Source organism: Apium graveolens, chromosome 7 (assembly GCF_009905375.1).
Source record: "Apium graveolens cultivar Ventura chromosome 7, ASM990537v1, whole genome shotgun sequence".
Taxonomy (NCBI): Eukaryota; Viridiplantae; Streptophyta; class Magnoliopsida; order Apiales; family Apiaceae; genus Apium; species Apium graveolens.
In genome coordinates, this window is record NC_133653.1 from 158,523,403 (window position 1) to 158,547,173 (window position 23,771).

The 23,771-nt window shown below is 37.9% G+C and overlaps 1 protein-coding gene across 1 annotated transcript; it reads left to right on the plus strand.

The window, feature by feature from the left end:
• Positions 1–1,492: 1,492 nt before the first annotated feature.
• LOC141671424 (3-ketoacyl-CoA synthase 1) lies at positions 1,493–3,640 on the plus strand. Its single transcript, XM_074477670.1, has one exon. It carries the CDS (start codon positions 1,697–1,699, stop codon positions 3,341–3,343), a length of 1,647 nt encoding a protein of 548 aa, XP_074333771.1. The 5' UTR covers positions 1,493–1,696; the 3' UTR covers positions 3,344–3,640.
• Positions 3,641–23,771: the final 20,131 nt, after the last annotated feature.

Here is a 23,771-nt window from a genome sequence, read left to right on the forward strand (position 1 = left end):
CAACTGGCACTAACACTGTTCAATCAATTCCTCCGTCCAGAAACTGAAAAATGTTCCATATTTTGATCACTTCCATAAACTAAAGTTTCAAAAATTCAAGACTCGGACAGAGATACCAGTACGAATTCAAAAATTGTTCACCTTCGATGATAAGAGAGAGTCTTTCCGGTTTTTGTTCTTTGATTATTTTTTATTGAAATTTACCCACAATTTGTTTAGAAGGTTAAGAAGATAATAGTTACTTAAAAATAATGTTTAGGATAATATCAAGCAAAAGAAATTTAGAGATTTAAGTAAATAACATACACCGCAAATAGGAAAAATTTATTAAGGAGCACGACGAATTGTATACTCCCATGTATTCATATGTAATGTTTACTAAGATGATCTCAAGTGAAAATACATAACTAATGCTATATATGTACCCTAGAGATTTAATACAAATGACGTACATCACAAATAGGAAAAATAAATAGAAAAATTAATTAAGGAGTATGTTAGTATGTAGGGCTGAGCATAAATTAGCTAAACCGACCGAAACCGTCGTATCCAAACTGACCAAACCGAATTTTACGGTTTATTAACGGTTTGGTTCGGTTACGGATTGACATTTTAAAATCTGAATTTTTTCGGTTTGGTTTCGGTTTTTACCTCCAAACCGACTGATATAGCCGAACCGAACCGAACCGAATATTTAAATTAAAACATTAATATAAATATATTCGTAGAATGCATTAATAATAAAATTATAATGTACAACATATGTGTAAACTAAAAATATAAAAGAACTAATCATAATATAGTTTATTCTAAGATATAAATATTTATGTATGTGTTATATTTTCACTATTTTTATTTTTATTCAATAAAAATATAAGAATTGGTCGCATTTTTTTTGTTTTCTTGCCTTTTTTATTTTTCAAAATTATTATTTTTATATATTATTTTTGAATGTGATTATAATAGAAAATATAATTTCATAATATGATACAAAATTTCGATTCTTGTTTACAAATTCAAGTTTAATTTAATTTTTAACTTTATTTTATAGGAAAAACGGTTTAAATCGAAACTAAACCGAACCGAACCGTTTTAAACGGATTGGTTTGGTTTGGTATTTTCACATAACGGTTTGGTTTCAGATTGAATTTTAGGAAAACCGCTAATTTTGGTTTGGTTCGGTTTGGACCCTCCAAACCGTTCAAACCGACCAATGCTCACCCCCGTTAGTATATGTAATGACGTCGGCATGTTAGCTAGTTAAATTGTGTGGCCAAGCAAATTAAATACAAAATTTAAGACTTAACCACATTTTCGATCCTATCCCTATACCCGTCTTCTTAATTACTCCAACTCCATCTTCCAGGCTCCAGCGTCCAGCCAGGGTGTGTGTTACTGTGTGCCTTAATTACCCTTGCCTTGCCAGCTTAATTTGCAACCTCTCCCTATCTCTCTCCCTCCCCCATCTCTCTATAAATATCTCTTTCTCTTTCAAGGCAGATTCATAATTGCTCAACCCCCCTCTACAACTCCCAAACACTTGTGTTTATTTAGATAATTCAAGGAAATTTTGTACTTCCCCCCTCTATCCATTTTCAAGTTTTGCATTATACTTGCTTCTTGGAAATACCTAGCTATACCAAATAATTAGCCCTTTTGGAAAGAGCCCATTTTTTGGATCATTTGAAATTTATTCATGGCTAGTACTGGTACTAGTACGAGTAGTAATAATATAGACATGAATAAGGAGAGATTAACAGCAGAAGTTGCTGTAAAGGACTCCACATCCGTGGTGATCAAGATAAAGCAACGTCTCCCGGACTTTCTACAGTCTGTTAAGCTTAAATATGTTAAGCTGGGATATGGCACGGGCTACACCTTTAATCCTGTTGCAGCTCTTCTTATTTTTCTTCTTTTGGTTGTTTTACCTTTGTTCTTGGCAACTCATCTCGTCCAAAATGATTTTACATTTCATCACCCTCAGATCCGAGTCTGGAGCAGCCCGATTCTTGAAACAGCTGATACGGCTGTCATGACGTCTCTTGCAATCCTCTTCTTGTTTCTACTAGGCGTTTACTGGGCCAAGAGACCCAGGCCTATTTATCTGGTTGACTTTGCTTGTTACAAACCAGAAGATGCCAGAAAATTGTCTAATGAAGCTTTTATAAAGATGACTGAGGAGAGTGGTGAGTTTGGGGATGAGATGATTCATTTCCAATCACGCTTAGCTACGCGGTCTGGTCTAGGCAATGAGACGTACTTGCCTGCTGGAATCACTTCCAGGCCGCCTAATTTGAACATGGCAGAAGCCCGGGCGGAAGCTGAGGCTGTCATGTTTGGAGCACTCGATTCTCTTTTCGAAACAACCGGTCTTAAACCAAATGATATCAGTATTCTCATAGTCAACTGTAGCTTGTTTAATCCAACTCCATCTCTTACTTCCATGATCGTTAACCATTACAAACTAAGGCCTGATATTAAGAGCTTCAACCTTGCGGGAATGGGATGCAGTGCAGGCGTAATATCCGTTGATTTAGCTAAACAATTGTTGCTAAAATCCAACCCTAACTCATATGCTGTAGTTGTGAGCACCGAGAACATCACACTTAATTGGTATTTCGGTAATGACAAGTCAATGCTTTTGTGTAATTGTCTCTTCCGAATGGGGGGCGCAGCTTTGTTACTCTCCAACAAACCCAAGGACAAGGCGCGCTCAAAGTATGAGCTGGTTCACACTGTCCGGACACATAAAGGTGCAGACGATCGTTGTTACAACTGTGTTTATCAGAGAGAGGACGATCAAGGCACAATAGGCGTTTCTCTTGCCCGGGAACTAATGGCTGTGGCCGGTGATGCACTCAAGACAAATATCACAACTTTAGGGCCATTGGTGCTTCCATTCACCGAGCAATTGATGTTTTTTCTGACTTTAGTGCGAAAGAAAGTGTTCAAGGCTAAAGTGAAGCCATATATCCCCGACTTCAAACTTGCGTTTGAGCATTTCTGCATACACGCGGGAGGAAGGGGAGTGCTTGATCAGGTGCAGAAGAATTTGCAGCTAGGAGATTGGCATATGGAGCCTTCCAGATCGACACTCCACCGGTTTGGCAATACCTCTAGCAGTTCGTTATGGTACGAGTTGGCCTACTCGGAGGCCAAAGGAAGAGTGTCGGGCGGGGATAGAGTTTGGCAGATTGCATTCGGATCAGGATTCAAATGTAATAGTGCTGTTTGGAGGGCCTTGAGAGAAATTCCGGCCTCCGAAAACCCCAACAATCCCTGGACCGATTCTGTCCACAACTATCCGATCAAGTCTGAATCCCCGACCACAATGGCTTTATAGTTAATATATACACGTACACATTCTGGCCGTAAATTTGTGTATATATATATATATTGCTATCCATTGTTGGACATGATTATTGTTGTTTTAATTAATTGTCAATTACGTAATTATGTTTTAAGTATGGTGCAGTTTGTACACATGCACATACACAAATTTGATCATGTGAATGCATGCTGTGAGTGATTTACTGTAATGAATAGCGCGCACTTGATAATTAAATTGATTATTTCAAGTGTGGAAGCTAGAGTATGCAGCAGATGATGATATTGAAATGTATTCCAAGTGTTAGCAGCAGTAATCTTCTCTTTATGTAAGATGTACACTCCATTAAATGCTTTCTTGTTAGGATCCAGTTTAATGATGGTAATGTATTGTTGACTATCGTCCCCAGTTGGACTTTGAGCAAAGTTTTACTCGTTTTCTATTTTTGTAAAACTAACAAAAACGGTAACTTAGAAAGTAAGCGTTTGAAAGATGGAGTTGATGTGAGATTCTGCAGGATTTCACGTACGACTGATGTTGATTACCTACATATATTTATGTTGTTGGACGTAATTTAGATTAAAAGATTACTTAAATGGATAGGTTTAATTAGATGGATGGTGAGAGATTATTGGAGCCTTATGGACAACGATTTCTACGAGGAAATCTAATTAGGCTTCTTCAAGACACGTAGTACAGTAGTATAATCTTATATTCAACAGAAGATAACGGGTGCAACTCACATTCAGCTTTATAAATACTACTACAACCATCTTGCTCCAACAACTAGTCAAGTAAGGGTCAAATACCGAATTCAATATTTGCAGCAATTCATCAATTTATGTTAGATTGCATTGCAGGTAGAGGTAGGCCATGTTAGGTAAGATGTGTGTTTGAGTGCCTCAATTGTCATTCTGATTTCTGACTCCCCTTATAATTATTTAGGGTGTGTGTGAACCTTATTGTTTGTCGATTTTTCATTTTTTATACTTGACACACGTACACGTTAGAAGTCGAACTCTTGATCTAAGATTCTTACGAAAGTATGTATAGGGTAGTTGAATGCAATATATATAACTGATTAGTCATTTTAAAATTGCAAGACCATGTATGTATAGGGGGGTAGCTGGTTGAGGTGGTGAAGTGGTCCTCTCTATTTTGTGCAACGCCAGGTCGCGAGTGATTGGTTAAAAGGGTCCAGTTGCAGTTTGTATGACGATGCATTGTTATCTTTGATCCGTCAGGGTGAGGGTCATTGTTTTTGACATGTTCAGTTTCACCCCGGCCCCAAAATGATATACAGTAGTGGTTAGGTCTTGTATAAGGTATGTCTTTTTTTTTGTTTCTTTCCATTTTCTTACCCCTTGAGCTATCCTATTTTGTTATCAAGTGCATTCATGCGTTTCGTGCGGGACGGGACTTGAACCCCCTTCAAATTATTCAACAAATCTGACGACTCACACGTTCAACCCTACCTAAACTTCCTAGTAACTCTTACCGTGCATTGTTTCCTAGTCATTTGGGCTGGAAATCTTTGTTCAGTAATTACAAATCATATCCTACCAAATACATGCTTCTATTTACACCCGCAGTCGTAACATTTTTGACCTTGTGCCGCACAAGGCAAGCTCACTGTCACACGTTGTAGTAGCAGAATAGCATAATGTAGTTTTAAGCTCATTCCAAATTAATTTCAATTTTTTCCTATTTTTCTTTAAGCCAAATAATTCATGCTATTATTATATAGTATGTCTTTTAAAACAGTAGTACATGTGAATATTGCGTGCAATTTTTTTGTTGATTGTACATTTTTAATTGCAAAAGGAGATTGTTGAAAACAAAATGAATTTTTAACTCGGGGTAAATACAGATTATCTAGCAATCACTTTCCATATTTACATAAAATAAGTTTATTTGTAAACTAACATTTGAGCGTGTTTGATATATCTTTTTCAAGGATTATGTTGACGGAGGAATCTGGTAACAACAAAGATTGAGATTTCTCGCCGGAATTAAAATCTACGAAGGTGGTTCTTCGCCGAAAAATCAAGCGGTGTGTGGTGGTTTGTGGTTGTTTTAGACTGAGATTGATCAGAATAAGTGGTGGCTCCCTTATCAGCTCTCAACTTCTTACCTCTCTCAATGTGCCTACGTACCCAAGTCTGACGTAGTTCTTGTGGAATAAGAAATCTAGTGGGCTTAGACTTCTTATTCCTAGGCCCGGTGGAAACCCATCCAAAATCCAACTTCTGCTAGTTTTAGAAATGTCCAATTATGAGGCCCAACCGCAAAGGCCCAAAGCTCGTCCGTAATCGTAGGACTTCACGGATAGTGCATCTCCCTGCGCAAGGATAACACTCCGCTACAGCTATCTCCCTTGATTTACGGACGCAGGTATAGCCACGGTTCACCCCAAGTGCTGGACGCATCCCTGTCCCCCGAATGAGGATAACCCACCAGATAACAAGACAGGTGATCCCAAGCTCTTGGGTGCAAAGTGCAGAATGACTCCAAAGTTCTCCAACGAGGACACCCGTTGAATACAAGAACAGAGCTCTCAAAGCACACACCAAAGTTAACCCCGCCTCCCCAACGAGGACACCCGTTGAATACATGAGGAGGCCTTCAATCATCAGGCATACCCCTGGAGGCCTTAAAACTTTTCACGGACATCCCCCTCCTTGACCGTCTCAAGGAGGGAATTCTTCAAAGAGTACCTGCAATAAATACGTTAGTAAAAATAATCTCCACTGCTCCTTTTCACGCAAGCTTTGTCCTGAAGTCACCCTCGAGAATGCATTTACCACGCATAGGACGCGTCCTAAGACATTGGGCGCGCCCTAACCCCCATGAAACTTGTATTTGTTCTTCCAGCAACTACCTTCCCTGACATCCAGCATATTAGGACGCGTCATTTCTCTCTGAGCAATTCATCCAACCTTCACTGCCAGACAAACATAACTGTCAAATGTTTCCAACACATTGGACGCATCAAAAGCTCCAGGGCGCGTTCATACGCTTCCAAGCTTTCCTATCATAAGGCCATCCCTTGTAAGGCACCCCCTCCAAGTTGGACGCGTCCTGCGGGCCTGGACGCGTCTTCTCCTTCTACAATGCAATACCGAGTTTGACTGCAATTAATTCGCATTTGACCCGAGTCAATCCAATGCCAAATTTTGGGTATAACAACTACCCCCCAAATTCCATTTCCAGTTGAAAACAAAATTGGAATTTTACTTAAGACCATAAGCCAAAATTTGGATTGCTCCATTGCTAAACATCAGGACGCGTCCTGACCCCTAGACGCGCCCAAGGTTTCCACAACTGACTGATGCGTGACAGCTGGTACACACGTCATCCACCTACTTTTTTATAAATATCCTAACACACCACATCATTATCACTTTCCCCTTTTCTCTCTCAGGAAACTGTCATCGCCGCCGCTCCTAAGCTTTAGGTTCAAAACTCTGACAATTTAGCCGGCCATTTCCCGATTTCTCTAGCTTAATCCAACCCCCAACTTACGAGGTACGTAAATCCTCTTTTACTTCTTCATTTGGTCAAGTAATCCAACCACAATAAGCAAAAAACCGTTTATATGCTTCCTTTTTACTTTAACTATTCTTTATTTTCTTTTGTGTGTATATGTGTATATATTTATCAAAGCATCATATTTTGCCTATTTGATTCTGTAATTGCATGTTTCTAGGGTTTTAATCGAATTTCCCCAAATTGATTATAATCGCTTCAAATTCTGCTATATTCCCACCGTTCGGGACGCGTCTACCGCCCAGGGCGCGTCCTTTATGTTTTTATCACAATTTAAGTTATTTCAACAAAGAATTATATAGACGCACTTGTTCACCTAGGACGCGTCACCTTAGTATATTTTCTGCGATAGACGTTTAGGACGCGTCCTCACAATCATTCCTTCGCCCTTGCTGTCTTTTACATATTTTCAGTATATATATATATATATTTTATAAACATGGACGCATCCTCAAGATCTTCTTCCTTCTTATTTCAGCTGGAGGACGCGTCATCCTCATCACCTTTCCATCCATTCAAAGTTCTCAACAAACGCCTTGGGATTTACTCCCCACATTCGATCTCTTTTAAACCTGAACTCCCTGAATTTCACAGAACGAGTTCCTTTCTTGAAGCAGAAACACGCGTCTTTGAATCTCTCAAATCAAAGATTTCTATAATGTCAGATTCCAACCCCGACTCTATGGATCATGTTCCTTTAAGCTCTAGGATGGGAAAGAGAAGAACAAAACATAAGAGAATCCCGATCCTCAATACTAGAGCGGCCATGGAGGATTGGACCGATGATGAAATCCATCCATCATCCAGCAAACCCCAACAACATAAAGCTACTTTTGATTAGGACGCATCTCCCGCTCAGGGCGCGTCACACTCTCAGGACGCGTCCCCTCTTAGAGTAAGTGAATTTGAGAGGAGGATTCCTGACCCTGAAAAATATCCTATGTCTCCTCAAAAATCCGATCCTCCCCTAGAACAATGGGAACCCTCAGATGTTGAAGTGGATTGTGACTGGACAAAACTCCATCCCCTAACAGAAGTAGAGAAAAATGCTCGGAGGAAAAAGGAAAATAAGCTAGCTTGCGTAGCTCTTGACTCCACTATAACTGACCTGGAGATCCAGTGGTGCATGAAGTATTATGACATGGAGAGCATTTGGGTGCGGCCTCTTCGAACAATGAGGCCACACATCTTTAACATTAGAAATCAAAGGATTCCCAGAATGGTGCTTACACCAAAACTAATCTCCCTAGGCGTGGGCGCGCCCTTACACCCATTCATCAAGAAAATTTTGAGATGGTACGACGTGGCCCCTATATAACTATCTCCTAACTCTTACAAACTTTCTTGGGCTTTGTACATGATGTATCATAATCTCGGACTGGGCGCGCCCTCCATAAAGGAGTTCAGCTTTTTTTATAGTATCATAAAATCCATCCCAGGTTATCACTTTCTTGTGGTCAACAAATGGCTGAATAATAAAGGTTTCAATTAGGGGAAGATCAGCCATGAACGAGACTGGAAGGAGCCCTTCTTCTACATCTTTGATGTAAAGCGAGCCCGTGTTCGTTTCAACCTTGAGCCAAGTAAGTTTCACTCTGTGGACGCGTCCTATATTAATGACGCATCCTCTTCTGTTTCCACATCGTTATATTACTTACTTTTCTTCTATTTTCTTCTAGACAAAAGAATCTAAAAAGAACTAAAAGGAAAAAAGAAGAAAAGAGCGGAGAAAGTCTTAAAATATGCTGAGGAGCATTTCAATGTCAAGGATATGATCATAGAAGACAACCTCAAACTAGTGGGCGCATTGTTCGCCTGGGTTGGTTCTATCTACAAATTCCGCGAGTTTCATAATGGCAAACCTGTTCTCACAGCCTCAGAAAAAACCAGGGGCCTTAGTTCCGCAGAAGTGATTGAGATTGATATTAGTAAGCAATTTGATTTAGAACAAGGTAAGTATATATACGAGAGGACGCGTCGTATATCTTTGGGCGCGTCCAAAGCTACAGAATTAGCGTCTCATTTCTTCATTTTAGTAGGACGCGTCATACGAAAATGTCACGATATACATACGTTTGCCCTTCCTTTTACATGTATAACTTTAACTCAATCTGATTTGTAGATTTTCCCACATCCTTACTTATGGCTTTGGACGCGTCTTAGCACTAGGGCGCGTCTTCTTATAATATTCAGAACTTATGTTGTTAGTTTGTTACTTATACTATCCTCATAGTCCATGCTATAGCTGTTGTGTCCTCTACGTATGACGTGTCGTATATTTTGGACGCGTCATTGTCACTTTGCCTGACATTTATATATGCATTCTTCATGTCTTTATATTCTGCCTTTATATGCACCTTACACGATATACGCACATGTATTAACAATTCTGTACATTTTGCTCACGACGCGTCTAACTATTAGGAGGCGTCTGGTCTTTCTTTTTATATAATATCATTGTGCGCACCTTATCATTTCATTATTGCCGTCATATTCTCTAGGACGCGTCTTATTAACTGGGCGTCATACGAAAATGTCACGATATACATATGTTTGCCCTTCCTTTTACATGTATAACTTTAACTCAATCTGATTTGTAGATTTTCCCACATCCTTACTTATGGCTTTGGACGCGTCTTAGCCCTAGGGCGCGTCTTCTAATAATATTCAGAACTTATGTTGTTAGTTTGTTACTTATAATATCCTCATAGTCCATGCTATAGCTGTTGTGTCCTCTACGTATGACGCGTCGTATGTTTTGGACGCGTCATTGTCACTTTGCCTGACATTTATATATGCATTCATCATGTCTTTATATTCTGCCTTTATATGCACCTTACACGATATACACACATATATTAACAATTCTGTACATTTTGCTCACGACGCGTCTAACTATTAGGAGGCGTCTGGTCTTTCTTTTTATATAATATCATTGTGCGCACCTTATCATTTCATTATTGCCGTCATATTCTCTAGGACGCGTCTTATTAACTGGGCGCGTCCATGTCTAATATTTCTTACCATATTTTATGTCACAGATATGACTTCTCTTCCCAAGGAATTTTGCCATTGGGGCTTCCAAGAAGCTGAGAGCCAGGAAGCAGGCTCCTGTGAAGCTTAATCCAAAGGTTAAGAACCCTACTCCTACTGTGACTCCTTCCCCTCCACCAAAAATCATTGATACCACAGTGTTGGACATCCCTGAGAAGGAGGACGCGCCTTCCAAATGCCAAAAGGCACTGCCAGATGATTAATCCTTCATTCACAGATATCTAGGCGCGTCCTCGGCTGGCGACTTTACTGAAGATGAAGTTCGAGGCTGGACTTTCAGGACAGAGGAGCAAACAGAACAAGCCATGGTAAGGGCGCAGCCGAGCTCCACCTGCATGCTAGGCAAAGTGCCAACATGGCTGCTAGGCTTAGGGGCGCCTTGCCGTCACTAATACTGCTAAAAGCCAGGCCGAAGACAATATCAAATCCTTGTAAAAGTACATTAATTTGCTCGCCCAAGAGAAAGATGCCGAGATCAAGCCGCTGCAGGAGGGCAAGACGCGTCTTGAGGGTGAGAAAGCAGTGCTGGAAGACAATGTCACCTCTATGGAGAAGGTTATGGAGGATGTAATCTCTCTGAATTTCACAATGCAGCTGGAGCTTGACACTCTGAATGATGACAGACTGCATGGATGGAAAGAAAAGAAGAAGTTAGTGTACCAAAATGGTTTTGCAGTCGGTTTTGAAGAGTGGTGTTCTGGGTTCATAGCAAATGACCCAAAATACACTTTTTATAAGTTTGATGAAGACACCCAGAAATGGGTAAATGATTTTAGAATCAGGGCTGCAGATTCCATTAAAAATAAGAGGATCATCCTTGTTCTGGGAGAGGATGACGCGTCTCATGCGCCTTCTCCACTTAACACTCATCCTCCTCCAACAGACAACCAGGACAAGCCTCAGGACACGCCCCCTGTCTAGGACGCGTCTTAGGTTTATTCATGCAACTTTTATCAGAACTATCTTAAGGGTGCGGGCCCTTTTAAGCCTTGCAAGTTGTAAGCTTTGATTATTACTTTCTGAATTTCATCTGCTTGTATTTTTACAAAGCTTTTTGTCTTGATCATGCAGATTTTTACTTTCTTGATTATCTTCTTGCATGCTATATTTTCCTGATCATCTTGTTTACCTATAGTGGGCATGTCCTAAGCTGAGGACGCGTCGCCTTTTAGATATTTTTGTTATTTCCTTTATTATTACAAGCTAAGCAGACGTCCTGATGACGCGTCGCCTTTTAGATCTTGCTTGTTATGTGTTAATTCTATTCCAGCATCATACGCCATAGGGCGCGTCCCGCTACTTGGGCGCGTCCTCCTGGATGGTATATTTTTCCCAAATATGATAGCATGCTATACTTTTGTATTTAGGTGAAGCACAATACAAAAGGGGCGTGTCCTAGTGTTTTGACGCATCTAACCTTTGTTTTTGAAGATAATAATTTCAACATATCAGGCTGGACGCGTCCTTGGCCAGGACGTGTCTTTGTTTTTAGCTAGGGAATGTTAAAATAAAAGAAACATAAAACTAAATGAAAGGCATATGTCATAGCCTATTTGTTTATTTGAGGATTTAACTCAACTCAAATAAGAATATAACAAGTAAATAGTGGATCTACCGTCAAAAAGATCTCACAAAGTAACATATGTCAAAGGATTCAGAAATAATGTTCATCTACAGACTTGAGGAATTAATTCACTGGAAGAAGTTCAAGAAATTGATCAAGCCTCGTTGATATAAATCAAGATTGTGGATTTAATCAAGTGACAGAGATCTTGTCATGGTATCAGATAATGACAAGAATTTAATCAGAAGAAAATCAAGTTATCAAAGTCAAGACTTGAAGAAACATCACGAAAGTTAGTCACTCATGAACCAGACAGTACACCGAGTGTCAACATTGAAGTGGTGGAATTGATTCATAATTGACAGTGATTTTCAGAAGATTTTCAGAAGAATGGTTGATGTTGAAGAGTAGTATTAATTCTATATTAATTAATTAAGTCATATAGTTTAATTAAAAAAATAAATTATATCTGCAAAGATTAATTTATTGATTAATTGAATTAATTGATTAATTAATTCTGAATTAATATTATGAATTTTTAGAATTTATTTTGAATTTATATTCAATATTAATTCAGCATGACAATCAATTGAACTGGTATGACAATCTGGATTGTCTCATTGAAAGTCATACCAGTTCATTCAATAGTCTTGCCGAAAGTCATGCTAGTTCAGGAGATAGTCATACCTATTGTCTTCCTAGTACAAATGATTGTCTCACCGATTGTCTTGCTAGTTCAACAGATTGTCATGCCGATTGTCATGGTAGTACAACAGATTGTCTTACCGAAAGTTCTACCAGCTGTGGGATTGTCATGCCAGTTCATTTCAGTTCTGTTGATTATTATTTAAAAGACAGAAGCAGCAGACATTTATAAAAAAATTCAAAACAGAAATCAACCAGCCGCAGAACAAATATTTCATCTCTCTGCTGAATTCAAGATCATTCATTTCTAGTTTTAAAGTTAAATCCAAACAACTAGAAATCATTCTTTTGTTCTTGTGTAACTATCTAGCGGATCAAAATCCCTAGAACTTAATCTCAAATTGTGTTTAGCATTTGATTCTTTTTATTGCAAAAATAGAAAAAGTTCATGTCGAATTTATTCTAGATTTGTCATAATTAATTTGAGATTAATCCCTTGTAATCGATACCGTTGTTGTAACACCTTTCAAGTTTAATAATATTTTTATTTAACTTGAATTTTGTTTCAATTTTTTATCCCGCACTAAATTCGATTAAACGGTATAGTTTGTATTCAACCCCCCTTCTACAAACATATTGGGACCTAACACTTGGTATCAAATCCTTCTGATTGACGAACAAATCAAGATCCTAGACTTTTGTGATTCTTCCACTCCTTGAATTTTTATTTATTCTGTTAGGTCACACTTTCACTGTAGAGGGGGTGAATACAGTGTTTATTACAATCAAATCAAACTTCAAGAACTTATGTAACAGAGAACAAACTTTATTGAAACAATAAACTCTGTTACAATCTGGAACTGTTATCTCTCAGTGATGAACAAAATATCACGAGAGCTGCTAGGGTTACAGTAAATAATATTCTCGATAATGATAACACTTATAGTGTAAACCCTATGTCTGTGTTTATATACTACACAGTTACAAGATAATCGCTAATTGATATGGAATATAATTCTGCTTCCTAATATATATCAATCAGATATCTTCTATTCCAAGTATTCCATTCTTCACAGAATTCCTTCTTCATGCATATCTCTTCTTATGTTTATCTTGATCTTCTTAACTTCAATCAGCTACTGTCCTTATCTGATCGTCCTTCAGCACTTAAGTTCTGATATCTATCTCCTGATAACATAAGTACTGATATCCCTTAAGTTCTGACGTCCAGTATAAGTACTGATCAGTTAAGTACTGATTTGTTCTGTTCAAATAAGATCTGAAATCTAAACATAAAACATATTAGCCATGACATTATCAAATATATCTAACAATCTCCCCCAACTTGTAAATTAGCAAAATATACAAGTTTAACAGATATTTGATGATGTCAAAAACATTAAGTACAAATGCATGAGAAATAGACAAGATAACTACAACTTACAGTCCTTAAAGCTTTTACCAATTCAACTTCTGATAACAACTTTAGTCTGTATACACATCAGAATTTAAGTAGTTGTAGATCTTTGACTTGGCTTCATCATTTTCTGATCTCTCTGATGTCAGGAGTTGTTCTGAGATAATTCTTCAACAAACATTTCTCAGCATATCTGAGTTCATCAACCATTCTCCGTTTGACATCTTTAAGCTCTGCAGTATCTTCACCAGTTTGAAATATTGCAGCTCTGAGATCATTAATCTTTGCTTTTCTCAACTCCCGATCTAGTCTTATGACATAAGCTTTGTTAGACTCTAGATTGAATTCAAGCCCCTTAATACCAAGATATGTTCTGATCTGTGCAGTATTAGGCTTCATATCAACAATATCACCATTGTGATTTCTGTACTTTAGAACATATCTGCTGTCAGACTTAACAGAATAAAGTCTTTTCTGTCTCTGAATCTGTTCTTTTAAGTAGTTTGCAGCAGTCTCGGTTATTCTGTCATCCACTTGAAGTAAGAAAAGTACATGCTCCAATTCTTCAAAATACTTCAAAGGAATGGCATTTTGTCTTATATGATAAACCCTACCATCTGTCATGAAATACAACATGATGTATTCTTTCAAGTAGGTATGGTAAACCATCTGTACAGATTCTAGTTGATTCAATCTCTCAGGAGTTGCTCCAATACCTGGTTCACTCAAGGAAGTTGGATCATCGGTAGTGTTGTGTACTCTTCTTTCATCAGCACTTCCCAATCCAGTTTTATCTCTAGCTTCCTTTCCAGTAACTACTCTTGCTTCAAAACCACTTGGAGTAGTCTTCAAAGATTGAGTCTGTTTTGCTTTAGTGAATCCTGGTAGGAGTGTTTTAGATTTATTTTCTGATATCAAGTTAACTTGAGCACTGTCAGAGGTTACTTGCTTCTTCTGAATATCAGAACTTACAATTTCTTGACTCTGAACAACTTGAGCCATGTCAGAGGTTGTTTTAATAACTTTTCTTGAAGTCAGAGCAAGATCATCTTTTCCATCAGTAATTTCTTCTTCCTCAGGAAGTACATAAGGCTTGATAGGTTCACCAACCTTTTCTTTACCCTTGGATCTTGGATCTATCTGTGGTTGTGATCTAGCCAAAGTTTCTTCAGTATGTATCCTTTCTTTGATCACAATGCCTTTAGGTTTTGGAAGTAACTTTTTACCAGAAGCTTCAGATTTAGATGTGACTTTCTCTGATTTAAGTCTGGCTTCTTCTTCCTTTAAACTTTCCAAGTCCATCCCTGGATTTTCTTGAAGAAATAACTGTCTTGACATTTCCTCATCAAGATCTAGAAGTTCATCAGAACTTATCCTTTTACCAGCAGCAGAAATTATTCTTTTCCCAGTATCAGAACTTGTTCTGTGACTAGCTTGTCTTGATGTAAACCTTCTACCTTGACTATGACCAATACCCATTCCAGAGTTTCCTTGGTCATCTTTTCCATCATCCTTTCCTTGCAGTGACTTGTTGGTTTTGCATTTGGACTTAATTACCTTCTCCCCCTTTTTGGCATCAGCAGGTAATAAAAGAGAGATAAGTAGTTCCACTGAGGTCTGGATTTCAGTAAGTTGTGATTGCTGAGAAACTTGATTTGTCAGAATTTGATCAATCTGAGCTTGTTGCTTCTCTTGAGTTTTCTCAATATAAGCAACCCTGTCAATGGTAGGTTGGAAGAACTTTTTCTTATCAATTTTCCAAACTTGTTCCTGTTTGATAAAGTTCTCCTAAATCTTGTGTAGCTCTGCATGAGTGTTGGAATAAAGACCTTGTAGATGTTTAGTACTCAATGCAGTGACTCTAAGCTGGGTTTTAAAATCATCAGAATGTAACATTTCATCAGCTTTAGTCAAGTGCTCAGCAAGATGTAAAGCATTTGGAACACATGAAACTGAGTTCCATTCCTTAGTCCACTCCTGACCTGCAGGAGTTTCACTCCAAGGTACTGGTGCATCCCTGATAACAAACTCCTTTACCAGTTCAGACTTAGGAAGAGTCAGTGGAGGAGTATGTCCTGAAGGACCTGCTTCATCAGCATCTACAGTTGTAGCAGCCTCACCAGTATCTCCAACATTTGCAGCATCAGAACTTAGAGAATCAGTATCTTCTGATAAGACAACTGTGTGAGTAGCAATGGAGGCTTCAACATCCTCTAATTGCTGATCTGATACTAAGTTCTGATCAACAGCCATATCCTGATGCTCACCTAAAATCTGATCATCAGCATCTTGATGCAGAGAAGGTTGTAGTGATAACTCAGGAATTTGAACAGCATCAGTAACAGGTGTTGTGGAAGGATTATTTGCTGTTGGAGCTTCTAAGAAAAGTATTTCAGGCACAACCAGGTTCTGAATATCAATTTCAGCACTTATGCCTGGATCAACAAGAGACATAGAAGGTGAATTAGCCTTGTCAGATACAGGTTCCTGAGATGGAGTTGATGGAGAAGAAGTGACTGGAGCAAATTCCTTGTCTTGTGAGATCAGAGATTCCTGATCCCCTTCCTTAGCTGCTTCCTCCTCATCATCTGAAACTGGCCTTTGTGCCCTCTGTTTCTTGTACTTCCTTGTTGATTTGGATTCCTTGGGAGTTTCAGGAACCGTCATACGTCTAAGCCTCTTGAGAAGCCTAGAACCCCCAATTGCAGAATCCGTCTGAGAAGTTGCCTTCTCAGCTTCATTTACCACAGGTTCTGAAGAAGGAATCGGTTCCTCAGAATCTGAGTCATCTCTCAAGGTGATCCTCCTCTTCTTCTGAGATGTTTGAGGAACAGTCTTTGTTCTCTTTGGTTTAGAGGATGTAGGCTTCACAGTAGGTGCTGAAGAAGAAGGTTGAGCAGTCTGTGAAGTGGAGAGATAGGATTTGAGATAAGTTCTGAGGGTAGGTTGAGTAGAATGAGAGGTAGGTACTGAAGTTGATGGATTTTGGTTATGGTGAGTTGGTTGAACATTTGAGTAAACAGATTTGTAAGTAGCAGGATCAGCATTTACCAGAATCTGTTTCACAGACTGAGGAATCTGTAATTGTCTCACCATTGATTTCTTTGTGTCAGCATTTATCAGGTCGTTAAAGTACCTTTTTTGCAACCTTAAAAGGTGGGGTTTGAGTGCTGACTAACTGGGGTTCAGCAGTACAATACGTATAAATAAGTTGACAGAATCTAGCAAAATAAACAACATCTCGATCCTCTGTCATCCTATCCCCAATAAAACCAATTATTCCAGTTGCAAAATCAAAATGAGTTTGATGGATAATAGCATACCCGATGTGCTGACTCTGAATTGGGATGGCATCAAAATTTGAACACTTGTTGCCAAAAGCCTTGGTGATGCAATCGAAGAAGAAACTCCATTCTCTTCTGATATTAGCCCGTTTCAACTGTCCAAGTTTCGTCAGACTCTTTTCATATCCCAAATCAGTCATTAACCCCCGAAGTTCTGATTCCTCTGGTATAGAGAAGGTACAATCTTCTGGAAGATGTAATGCTCTTCGTACTGTACCAGGAGTGACTACATAGGATGAATCACCCACTTGGAAGATAATACTGGGAGTTCCTCGTTTACCACCATCATCAAAAACTCCAGTCCTCCAGAACCGCAGAACTTGTTGACTTGAAAATAATTCAGGCTGAGTTAAGGCGTACCCAACCTCACTATGTGCAAGAAGATCTTGCACAAAATGCAATTCAGATGGAGCTTCAGCATGATCAAGAATTGCAGCATAGTTGTTTGGAACAAACTTTGCTCCATCAATGATTAAATCCTTTGGTGCCATGTGAAAAAAATATTGAAATTCAAGTATGCCTGTTAGGTGTTTGAGATAATGTCTGTATGAAAAACCAACGTGAGAAAGAATGAGAAAGAGAGTAAAAGTAAGAAGAGAGATAAAGTATAAAGAAAATAAAAGATTAAAGAAATCTTCTCTCTGTTGTTCTTATACTCTGAAAAAAAATGTTACTGTTGGACACCTGTCAGACATGCAGTAATAACGGATAGTTACTGGGCTCGAGAAAACAGGAATGATTACTTACCCAGTTGCCTTGTTTCAAGGAAAAACCATTTCATTTATCAAGAGACACAGTTTTAATTCAAAATTTAAACCGTTAGCACTGATTGAATTATTTTTCACTGCAACATTAATATTCTGAAAATGAATCATGTTAAAAATGACCGAGATAATTTCGATGAATAAGTGCTGACAAAGAATCAGAACTTAAATAAAGACAAAATTTAAATGGTCATCAGAATATCAAGCAGGATTTAACAACACAAGATAAAATAACTCAGAGACAAAATCTTGAAGTAAAAACAGTTTTCATTAATATATCAAGTCAATACATATATGAAATAGAAATTACATCAATACAAGATTTTCCCTAAGCTTCTAATCCTAACGTCAACAGCTTTAGTCCTAGCTAAGAAGACTGACAAAGCTGAGGATGAAGAAGAACAGGAAGAAGACGAGATTAAGTCATCTTCCTCTTCCTATCTTCGACAAACAAGATGGCGAGTCGTATGATTCGCTCTTGCTGACGGATACGACGAAGGTGAAGGTCTCTTCGAACGGCCACCAGATCACGTTTGATAACCTCTGGAAATTGAATCCAGAGATTGTGAGGGATGTTGGTGATATGGTAGGGAGTTGGAATTCCATTCAAAAAGATATGCACAGTCTCATCACCGTAATTGTAGAACCAGCCAAATTCAGCCATTTGTGATAGTAAATGAAAAACAAGACTGAATTTGTGATACAAGTGTGATGAGAAGACTAATGTGAAGTGGCTGTGTATATAGGCAAGAGAATGCCAAGAGACGCAAAGATATTTAATGCTGACAGGTAGAATTAATTCTACCTCGTCTCCCTAGACTTTGAAAAAGAATAACAGTCATTAGAAAGAGGAATCATGGTCTAGACCGCACAAGACACAAGAAACAGTGGACTGTTCAAGTACAAAACCATTAATCCTAATCATAGTGACTATTAATCTTCCACTTCAACATATGCGAGTACAAACTGAGACTGTTATTAAATTTCATTCAAAGATAAGCCAAGTAAAGGATTAGACTGAGAAATCAGAACTTAGACCTATACCAGAACTTAACAGTCATCAGAACATAATTTCTTAACTCGAAAAAGGAATGCTCATCTTAGTAAATACTCATACAAGTTCTTAGTTATGAACGTCAGAACTTAAACATCAGAACGTGTAACTAGAACTTGTCCTCAGAATTTGTGCAAAAATGACACAATGACTGTTTATCTAAAATAACATAGACCACCACAGAAATTTTCATCATTCAGATGGAGTGATTAGTGTGTGCATTAAGCTAAATAACAGACAAAGAGTAAAGTCTGATCTACTTCAGTACATCTTAGAAATAAGTCATAATTAAAATTTTGCTAAAGAGCTGTCATTATCCTGAAACCTACTGATAAATGAGTTCATGCATGAGTCCACCTCAACTATTTTTGTGCTAATTTTATGCATCTTTAAAATTCTCTTTTACAGTGGCTTCTCAGTGTAAGTGAGTCACGACTGCTTATCAGAATTTATGCTATTATCAGAGTATTTCTCCAGTAATCATAGAGTGTGAAAAGTCACCAAGAAAATATTTTGCTTTTCTAATGCATATTTACTTAATACCAGCAATGCACTTGGGTCGTCCCTTTCACATTTTTACTCTAGATCTCAAAGGAGTACCTGATTTTATTCTTTGATTTTTTTTTTTTTTTAATAAGAGAGGTCTATCAGCACTTAGTACATTCAGCAGTTTTACTAGTATCAGAACTTAACAGATGAGTAGCATTATTCTAATTTGTGACTTAGTAATAAGATATACAAAGTAAACTTAACTAAGCTCAGTTATCAGAATTTGCTAGTGTCATAAGATTTCCACTGAAATAATTACTTCTTCCATGGAATCATTTGTTTATTGAAGATTACTAGATCAGTATCTAGCACAGTTATCCTCATAGGATTGAATAGTTACTGAAACAGACATATCACTTATCAGAGTTTAGAAACATATATCAGACAACAGTCAGTACTTAAAGACATTTATCAATTAATGCACAGAATATACAAAGAGATTAATTCTGTAAATACTGATCATAAAGTCTGATAACATAGAACAAGTTTAAGCAGATTTAGAGAAAGAACCTGAAATCATTCCAAGTTCATTTACCAATTTTGAAAAGGTAGCTTCACACAGTGGTTTTGTGAAGATATCTGCTACTTGTTGATCTGTGGGAACAAAATGCAATTCCACTGTACCTTCATCCACATGTTCCCGGATGAAATGGTACCTGATGCTGATGTGCTTTGTCATAGAGTGTTGAACTGGATTACCTGTCATAGCAATAGCACTTTGATTATCACAGTAAATAGGGATTTTGAAATATGTTAACCCATAATCCAGTAACTGATTCTTCATCCAGAGAATCTGTGCACAGCAGCTTCCTGCAGCAATATACTCTGCTTCTGCAGTTGATGTGGAAATTGACTTTTGTTTCTTGCTATACCAAGAAACCAACCTGCCTCCAAGATATTGGCAGCTACCACTTGTGCTTTTCCTGTCAATTTTGCAACCTGCAAAATCTGCATCTGAGTAACCTATTAATTTAAACTCTGATTCTCTAGGATACCATAATCCTAGATCAGCTGTTCCTTTAAGATACTTAAAGATTCTTTTTACAGCTGTTAAGTGAGGTTCTCTTGGATCTGCTTGAAATCTTGCACAAAGACAGGTAGCAAACATGATATCTGGTCTAATAGCAGTTAGATAGAGAAGTGAGCCAATCATACCTCTGTAATCAGTAATATCTACTAAATTACCAGTATCCTTATCCAGTTTTGTTGCAGTGGCCATGGGAGTGGATGCACTTGAACAGTCTTGCATTCCAAATTTCTTCAGCAAGTTTCTGGTGTACTTAGATTGACAAATAAAAGTTCCTTCTTCACTCTGCTTGACTTGAAGGCCCAGAAAATAACTAAGTTCTCCCATCATACTCATCTGATATCTTGACTGCATTAGTTTGGCAAACTTTTTGCAAAGTTTGTCATTTGGAGACCCAAAAATAATATCATCAACATAAATCTGGATCAAAAGTAAATCCTTGCCATGGTTGAGATAGAACAGTGTTTTGTCAATAGTTCCTCTGTTGAATCCACTTTCCAGAAGAAACTGAGCTAAAGTCTCATACCATGCTCTAGGAGCTTGCTTAAGTCCATAAAGTGCTTTATCAAGCCTGTAGACATAATCTGGATGTTTGGAATCTACAAAGCCTGGAGGTTGTTCAACATATACTTCCTCTTCCAATTCTCCATTGAGAAAAGCACTTTTCACATCCATTTGAAAGACAGTAAACTTTTTGTGAGCAGCATAAGCCATGAATATCCTTATGGCTTCTAACCTAGCAACTGGAGCAAATGTTTCATCATAGTCAATTCCCTCCTGTTGAGAATATCCTTTTGCAACCAGCCTTGCCTTGTTCCTTACAATTATGCCATCACTGTCAGTTTTGTTTCTGAATACCCACTTTGTACCAACAACCGATCTATTCTTAGGTCTTGGCACTAAGGTCCAGACTTTGTTTCTTTCAAATTCATTCAACTCTTCCTGCATTGCTTGCACCCAATCAGCATCTTGAAGAGCTTCTTCCACTTTCTTTGGCTCAGACTGAGAGAGAAAAGAATTGTAAAGACATTCATTCGAAGTACCTGTTCTAGTTCTGACACCTGCCTCAGGATTTCCAATTATCAAATCAGGTGTATGTGATTTTGTCCACTTCCTTGCAGATGGAAGATTTTCTTTAGAACTGGATGCTCCCCCATGATTCATGCTATCTTCGGTTTCATTTTCTGATGCTCCCCCTGAAACTATGCTCTCTGAGTTGGATCCTTCAGTATTTAGATTTTCAGTACTTGGCTTATCAGAACTTGACGAATCAGAATTTGAAGAGCCAGATGTATGTTCTGATGCTTCTTGAGATGTGATAATATCTTGAGTATGCTCCCCCTGCATTGGTGCATCTTCCTTTGACGTAGTCACCACAGTTTCAATAACATCAGAATTTAATCCATCAGAATTTACAGTATCAGGACTTAGACTGTCAGGACTTGAGGTATCAGAATATGAATTTTCATTTTCAAATCTCAGCTGATCATGATCAATGTAATCTTCAAGTCCAGTGATCTTCTTGTCATCAAAAGAGACATTGATAGATTCCATGACCACTTTTGTTCTCAAATTATAGACTCTGAAGGCTTTTATAGAAAGTGGATATCCAACAAAGATTCCTTCATCAGCTTTTAGATCAAACTTCGATAGCTGTTCAGGATGAGTCTTGAGAACAAAACACTTACATCCAAATACATGAAAGTATTTGAGATTTGGCTTCTTGTTCTTCACCATCTCATATGGTGTTTTTCCATGCTTGTTAATGAGTGTTGCATTTTGAGTAAAACAAGCAGTCTGCACAGCTTCAGCCCAGAAATAGGTTGGAAGCTTTGCTTCTTCAAGCATTGTTCGTGCAGCTTCAATGAGAGTTCTATTCTTCCTTTCAACAACTCCATTTTGCTGTGGAGTTCCAGGAGCAGAAAATTCCTGCTTTATTCCATGATTTTTGCAGAACTCTTCCATTATCAGATTCTTGAATTCAGTGCCATTATCACTCCTCAAAATTTTCACAGAATCTTTGATCAATTTATCCAGATGTTTGACATGATCAATCAGGATAGATGCAGTTTCACTTTTTGTGTGCAAGAAATACACCCATGTGTATCTGGTGAACTCATCTACTATGACCAACGCATATTTCTTCTTTGCAATAGACATGACATTCACTGGACCAAATAGATCAACATGAAGTAGATAATAAGGCTCAAGAATTGATGATTCAGTCTTGCTCTTGAACGAAGATTTTCTTTGTTTAGCCTTCTGACATGAGTCACAAAGACCATCAGGAACAAACACTGATTTTGGCAGTCCTCTCACAAGATCTTTCTTGATCAGTTCATTTATCTTGTTGAAGTTTAAATGAGAGAGTTTCTTGTGCCAATTCCAGCTTTCTTCAGTTGAGGCTCTACTCACTAAACAGATTGCAGAACCATCAGAACTTGTTGAAAGCTTAGCTTCATAAATGTTACCACGCCTGAATCCCTTCAGAACAATTTTTTCTTTAGATTTACTGACTATTTCACAATGTTCTGCAAAGAAATCAACATGATAACCTCTGTCACATATTTGACTTATACTCAGTAAGTTGTGTTTAAGTCCTGAGACCAGAGCTACATCTTTAATGATGACATTCCCAAGATTGATATTGCCATATCCCAAAGTTTTTCCAATGTTGCCATCTCCATAAGAAACACTTGGGCCAGCTTTCTCCACAAAGTCTGATAGCAGGGCCTTATTTCCAGTCATATGTCCTGAACATCCACTGTCCAGAACTAAAATATTTTTCCTGTTGCCCTGCAATCAAAAAGACCACTAATTATTAGTTTTAAGGACCCAGACTTGCTTGGATCCTTTGGCCTTTTTAGGTTTGTTAACATTTGCAGCGGATTTAGCATCAGATTTTATGTTAACAGTTTTCTTATCAGAACTTATACTACCAGACTTTGAATCAGAACTTACACTAGAAGGAACAACAGAAACTTTCTTTAAAGAAGGTTTTATTTGATAATAATCATAGTACAAACTATGATATTCCTTACAAGTATAAATGGAATGCCATAAACTACCACAATGAAAACAAGGATCTTGTGGTTTGTATCTAACAGACTGACTCTTAACTCCTGATTTTGTAGATAAGGAGTTAATATTCTTATTCTTCCTGCAAAAAGAAGCCAGATGGTTAGAACTTCCACAGTTATGACACGCTTTCCTAGGAGCATCAGGAACAGATTTATAGTTATTGCTTTTATTTACACCTTCCTTTCCATTCCTGGTTTTCCTAGGTGATTTTACCTTGTTTGCATTCTTAACATCTTTCAGCTTATGCTTAAGCTGCTTCTTTGTCACTAAGCCTATGTTAACTTCAGCTGTCTTTTCCTGTTTTAGTTTGTCAGAAGCTAATTCCTTTTTAACTTCTGATTTCTCATTTTCAGATTTTTCAGTTACAAACTTAACAGGTTTTAACTTCAGCTTTT

Excerpts from the sequence above, each read along its gene's own strand:
- LOC141671424 (XM_074477670.1), top strand. The coding sequence starts at position 1,697 with ATGGCTAGTACTGGTACTAGTACGAGTAGTAATAATATAGACATGAAT.